This window comes from Oreochromis niloticus, unplaced genomic scaffold (genome assembly GCF_001858045.2).
Source record: "Oreochromis niloticus isolate F11D_XX unplaced genomic scaffold, O_niloticus_UMD_NMBU tig00000736_pilon, whole genome shotgun sequence".
NCBI lineage: Eukaryota > Metazoa > Chordata > Actinopteri > Cichliformes > Cichlidae > Oreochromis > Oreochromis niloticus.
The window spans coordinates 325,660-332,588 of record NW_020327230.1 but is presented as its reverse complement, the minus strand read 5'-3'; the positions used below and the strand labels follow the sequence as shown (position 1 = coordinate 332,588).

Here is a 6,929-nt window from a genome sequence, read left to right as displayed (position 1 = left end):
CTGAGTGACCGAGCCCCGGGCCGAGAGGCCGAGGGCACCCCGCCTCCGAAGTGGCCCGAGCGAGCCCCAGGCTCCAGGCCCCGATAAGCAGCCGCCAAGGAGTGAGCCGGTGTGTACCTGGGCGCCCACCCCCGGACACAGAGAACCACCAACGCACCGATGTCTGAGGGCGTCCACCACCGGCAGGGGAAGTGGTGGGGGAGATAGGCCTCCAAACCTTGGAGGGCCTGAGATGTCCCCAGAGAGGTGGCGTCTGATACCCAACCTGACATATAGACACAGACATACAGGCACACACAGATACAAACATCCATTCCCACCCTCATGCTCTCATAGGCAATTATTCCACACTCAACCAACGTGGAGACAGACATAAAGAGACGCTGTACACACAATCACACTCCCCAAGCGTACTCTAAGCCCCGGGTCTAGGTACCCTTGCCCCTGGAGGGGGAAACTGCACCCAGACCCAGGTGGTGTTACCCTTTTCCCTGCGGTGGGGAGAAGCAGACCGCCCCGACTCCGCAGCAGCAGGGAGGCCCCACATTCCAGACCCCAGTCGGACGGCCAACTCCTCCTCCTAGCCCCCCCGCTCCAGCAGGCCACAGAGAACGGGGGTGTAGGAAGACTCCAAACCTCCCTCCACCCGCTCATATGTAGTGTTGATGTATGTGTGTTCTAAGGTGCATTTAAAACCCAGGAGGGCATGGAGCTACCTGCCAGAGCAGTAGGTAAGCGCATAGCCCCTCCTGCTAGCCCTCAATGTCTACGTGTATTTAAAATTGAGAGGTGGGCAACGACGCCAGGGGTGAGGTGTACACCCTGATGGTAATTTGGATTCTGTGTGGCGTGCCCACCCCCAAGATCCTATATGTATGTGTAATGAGAGTGTGAGTAATGTGAATGTCTAAGTTGTGGGATAAAATTGAGGCAGAGGCAGCCAGAAGGGGACAGAGGGGGGGGGGATGCCTCCTCTGCACCCTGGTGACACACCCCTACCCCAAGGCCCTGCATGTGTGGGTGACTGTGGTGGAGCGAGAAGAGGGAGGCAGCTGGAGATGGGGAGGGAAGGAAGGGAGGGGCAAGTGACCCCTCCCTGGGGCCAGCTCCCCCGCTGACCCCAGTAGGCACCCCCATACTCTGCAACCCGCCAGGGAAAGGGTGGCCCAGGCCCATCCGGACCGGGGCCCAGTGCAGCAGCGCTGCCCGGCCCCACAGAGCCCGGGACAGTCCACCCGACCCCACCACAGAGAAAACTACACCCACCCCATCATCCACTCATCTTCCAGACTACACAAGACAATAGACGCCCAGGCTGAGATCTTCCTCAGGAAGAGTCAGATGATTTCCATAGAGAGGCACTTTGCATCAGCAGCACCATGCTCCAGTGCTCTGGGAGAGTTTATAGTCCTGAGAGTTGAACACTGGATGACTGACAGCTGTCCTTCATCACAACAGAAGCCACAGAAATCCTCCTCATCAAAAACATGACTTTGACCTGCGTCCTCATCTGGACTCTCCTCTGCTGCTGCTTCACAGGTAAAGTCCAGAGAATCAAACTCCTCTCCTCTATCAACATCTGTCCCTCTGAAATGAAGCCCACAAAACCATGAAGCTGCTTTATGTTTTTGTCTCTGTATCCTCAGAGTCCAGAGGACAGATCACAGTGACTCAGCCTGGAGCAGTGAGCTCTGCTGTGGGAGGATCTGTGAGCATCAAGTGTAGGACCAGTCAGAATGTGTATAACAACAACTATTTATCCTGGTACCAACAGAAAGATGGAGGAGTTCCTAAACTGCTCATTTACCATGCTAGCACTCGACAATCAGGGATTCCAGCTCGTTTTACAGGCAGTGGATCAAACTCTGACTTCACTCTGACCATCAGTGGAGTCCAGGCTGAAGATGCAGCAGTTTATTACTGTCAGGGTCTTCACTATCCTAACAGTCAGTGGGTGTTCACACCGTGAAAAACAGTCGTACAAAAACCTCCCTCAGTCAGACTGAACAGAAACTGAACTGACTGCTGCAGCTGGAAGATGCTGCAGAGACTGATACAGTTCACTGAGGACACACACACACACACACACACACACACACACACACCCACACACACAGAGTTTAACAAATTCTCAAGTTACGATTGAACACAAGTTTCGTTCAAAAAGAGAAAACTTGAGATTACTTGCTGATGCTAGCTGTGTTTCCATAACTGATCTCAGTTACTACTTAAAAAGCCATCTCTAGACCCAGCTGTCTTAGCTAATTATAGGCCAATCTCCAACCTTCCTTTCATATCAAAAATCCTTGAAAGAGTAGTTGTCAAACAGCTAACAGATCATCTGCAGAGGAATGGCTTATTTGAAGAGTTTCAGTCAGGTTTCAGAGCTCATCACAGCACAGAAACAGCTTTAGTGAAGGTTACAAATGATCTTCTTATGGCCTCTGACAGTGGACTCATCTCTGTGCTTGTCCTGCTAGACCTTAGTGCTGCGTTCGATACTGTCGACCATAATATCCTATTAGAGCGATTAGAACATGCTGTAGGTATTACAGGTACTGCACTGCAGTGGTTTGTATCATATCTATCTAATAGACTCCAATTTGTTCAAGTAAATGGAGAGTCCTCTTCACACACTAATGTCAATTATGGTGTTCCACAGGGTTCAGTGCTAGGACCAATTCTGTTTACATTATACATGCTTCCCTTAGGCAGCATCATTAGAAGACATAGCATTAATTTTCACTGCTATGCAGATGACACGCAGCTCTATCTATCCATGAAGCCAGGTAACACACACCAATTAGTTAAACTGCAGGAATGTCTTAAAGACATAAAGACCTGGATGGCCGCTAACTTTCTGCTTCTTAATTCAGATAAAACTGAGGTTATTGTACTCGGCCCTGAAAATCTTAGAAATATGGTATCTAAGCAGATTCTTACTCTGGATGGCATTACCTTGGCCTCCAGTAATGCTGTGAGGAACCTTGGAGTCATTTTTGACCAGGACATGTCCTTCAATGCACATATTAAACAAATATGTAAGACTGCTTTCTTCCATTTGCGCAACATCTCTAAAGTTAGAAATATCCTGTCTCAGAGTGACGCTGAAAAACTAGTTCATGCATTTATTACTTCCAGGCTGGACTACTGTAATTCAGTATTATCAGGATGTCCTAAAAACTCGCTGAAAAGCCTTCAGCTGATCCAAAATGCTGCAGCAAGGGTACTGACAGGGACTAGAAAGAGAGAGCATATTTCTCCAGTTTTGGCTTCCCTTCATTGGCTTCCTGTTAAATCCAGAATTGAATTCAAAATCCTGCTCCTCACATACAAGGTCTTAAATAATCAGGCCCCATCTTATCTTAATGACCTTGTAGTACCATATCACCCTATTAGAGCACTTCGCTCTCGCTCTGCAGGCTTACTTGTTGTTCCTAGAGTATTTAAAAGTAGAATGGGAGGCAGAGCCTTCAGTTTTCAGGCCCCTCTTCTGTGGAACCAGCTTCCAGTTTGGATTCGGGAGACAGACACTATCTCTACTTTCAAGATTAGGCTTAAAACTTTCCTTTTTGCTTTCTCTGTATTTATTATTGTGCTATCTACTGTACAATATAAAGCGCCTTGAGGCGACTTTGTTGTGATTTGGCGCTATATAAATAAAATTGAATTGAAATTGAATTGAATAGAGCAATGAAAGCTGAGTAAGCAGCAGCTTGCTTTGCACACTGGTCTCCTACAAATTTACTATGAAACTCCAGTGGTTTATCCACAATGCACATGTGCAAACCACCAGAAAAAAGCCACTGCCCTCTCAGCTTGACCAGCACCAGTCACTGTGAGCGGTAGACAGAGACACCCATATGACAGACAGTTACAATTTTCTATAAGATTGAAACAAGCAAAGCCGACTGCAGCCACAAGATGGCAGTAATGTAAAGGCTGGATGCAAACAGACGGGGAGCTTCATGACTGTCTGAGATGAAAGGAGAGGGAGATTGATTTAATGTTATATGTATTAATTTATGTCCAACTTTAAGTTTTAGATTAGACATAAATTAAGTTCTTGTCTTGCTTGTCCTGACAGAAGGCCACAGGTCAAGCGTATTGTTCTCCTCAACTACACCTAACACTCTCTGCTCAGCAGAGCTCCCATGTGTGGCCCTGTAGGAAAGGTGGCCTTTCACTCCTCTTACCAGTGGCTACTAAATACTTCATCACCATTCAGTAAAGTGCTTAAAACTGCCAACAGCTGCCTGAGTCTGCTCTTTGACTCCAGCTCAAATCTCTTTATGATAGAACATGAGAGACATTGCAGCTGTTTGTGAAACCATATCTCATCAAGAGATTTTACTAGGCCATCATGAGCAGCGAGTAGTGTTGTTCAAAGCATCAATGCAAAGACCCTTTCCTCAGCAGGGCCGTGCAGAGATGTTTGAAGGGACGGGTGTTCAAAGTTAAAAAGGGGCACAAAGAACCAGGCTGAATAACAACAACACACAGACATCAAGGACCTAATATGGAATCACATCATACTATATCACTGTCATCAGGCTGGAACAGTGCAAAGATAACATAGCCTTTATTTTACCTGATGGGATACAATGTTGCTGTTGAGGGGTTGCTGCTGCTCCTCCTGCTGATAGTGCTGGAGGGCAGGTCTGTGTTGCTTTGAGACTGTAGACATTAAAAACGTCCATCAGGCAACAGATTAAAAACAAAACAAAACCGTGGGAAATAAACTAGCCTCTGCCTGTGAGTCACTCTTTGCCTCTCTTCCTGCTTCCATCTCCTCATCTCATCTATCACTGTTCACTTGCTGTGGATCTTAGAAAAAGGCACAATTTGCTATTGCATTAATCTATTATTTAATGATCCACACTTAACAAGTCTTGTTTTTATGGTGAAGAAAATATGGAATAGAATGCATGGATTGTGTTGTGAGAAAGAAAAAGATGTTAAAAAAGAAAAGCGTTAAATTGGCTGACGTGCATTGGATGAATGATGAAAAGAGATGCGCTAAATCCTAAATCCTGCTTTTTTGGGGAGAAAAAGGAACTGTGGGGGAGACAGGCCCTGTTGAATCTGCAGCTCCACTGCACACACATGCTAGCCATAATTCCTGTTTTTTATTTCATTTTGCAGAAAAAGCGATAAAGGCCACTCTGATCTGGAGTCCCGTCCTCACCAATGACCGAAACCACTGCCGACAGAACCGAGCACGGTCCGTTGAAAAGCAAGGCCAACTGCTGCTGTGTAACAACAAAAGATCCCCACCTTGACCTCGACCCTAAGGAAGAGAACACACCCTACCAAGATGCCATAACAGTGCTGAACAACGGCTTGTGGCAAGCTCTGACTGCAAACAACACAGAGGTGAGTCGGCTGACAGCAGCATTGTTAAGCCTGACGACCTGGACGAAGTAAACTACGATTCTACGTAGGGGGAGAGGATAAACTAACGCTGGCCATAGTATGCCGACATGCTTGCTATGCCCAGGAAAGGGTGGATGCAAAGAAAACGGAAGAAGGAAAACAAAGCGCTGACCCTCACCACGCAGCGTGCAGCGCTATGCCGAGAGGAAACACAGGCCAACGAGGGAGGAAGGAAGAGGCAGAGAACGGTGATGTGGAGACAGGGATGCCTGAAGGTGGCAGAGGAAAATGCTACTGCTGTGGGATGGAGGGACATTTTAGGAGATCAAAAACCCTGTGTCAGGTTTTGTGTGGAGGCGAGGAAGAAGGAACCCAAACGCAGGACTCGCAGGTAGGTGAAGACTGGTGAAGGTTTATTATAAGGAGTGGATGAACAGAGGGTGAACGGACACTGACTGGCTGGACAACTGAATGGCTGACTGAACTGAGAGAACACACGGGAAGGACAACATAACATCACACGAACATCAATGACACGACAAAGAACTGGTGAAACCGAGGAGCTTAAATACACAGGTTGAATGATGACAATGATTGGAAATGGGTGAGTACAGGGCTGAACATAATCTGACTAATGACACAAGCTGACATGGGAAAAACAGGAAGTGAGAACAGGCAGGAGATAAACAGTGAACATGAACTAAAAATACTGGGTCAACGACCCAGAAACCCTGACACCCTGAGGCAAAGGACTGAAGGTGGACTAGAGGAAAGGGACTCCGGACAGAGCTATAGGCAGCGGTTCACGCACGTCACCATTAAAAAAAAAACAGATGTCACACAGTGGAAATTTGTATTTATCTTGTATATTGTTTTTATTCTGATTTTTAGTGGTTATTTATGAGTGTCGTGTTATTTGCATGGTTTTATTCTGTTTCTATTGCATGGTTTTTAGTGTTTTACGTGACATGGTTTTTATCCACTGTGGACTGGCTGCACATGGGACAAATTAGCTGATAGGGACCACCTGCTGAGGCATGGGTGTGTCCAGAGGTGGCCTATCAGCTGTGTAAAGACCTTTTAAAAGCAGGCTAGCTGAGCGCTGAAGGAGGCCCAGAGTGGAGGAGGAATGCTAGATGGCCAGCGTGACACGACGGCCCAGTTGGACAGTGTGAAGGGCGGCAGTGGGAGACGCTGCCTGTTATCGACCGCCGGACAGAGGTGTACCTCTGCCGGCATATGTGAGTAACGCTTTTCCCACTGTCGTATGCTGGGTGCAGCTGAGCTGGGAAAGGGTTGCCATGGCTATGAGCCAGGGTCTCTTCCGGGACGTGTTTTCTGGCCCCTATTTGTGTGTTTGCAGGTTGCTGACACGAGGGGATCCATGGTGGCATTGCATGGAGGATTCCAGTGTGAAATGGAAGCCGGGTTGGGATGTGGGCGGCCCAGTGAGAGGACAAGAGGGGAATAGGAGGCTCCTCCCCATCGGCCTAATACAGGGCTAGCATGGAACCAACTCACGCAAAGGAGTTTCTGGCCCGCTGGTGGACCCA

The 6,929-nt window shown here is 47.8% G+C and overlaps 1 gene segment (V, D, J or C); it reads left to right on the top strand.

The window, feature by feature from the left end:
- The first annotated feature begins 1,483 nt into the window (after positions 1–1,483).
- Positions 1,484–2,091, top strand: LOC109199577 (Ig kappa chain V region 2717-like). The segment is given in 2 exon segments: positions 1,484–1,539; positions 1,647–2,091. Coding segments are annotated over 2 exon segments (375 nt in total).
- Positions 2,092–6,929: the final 4,838 nt, after the last annotated feature.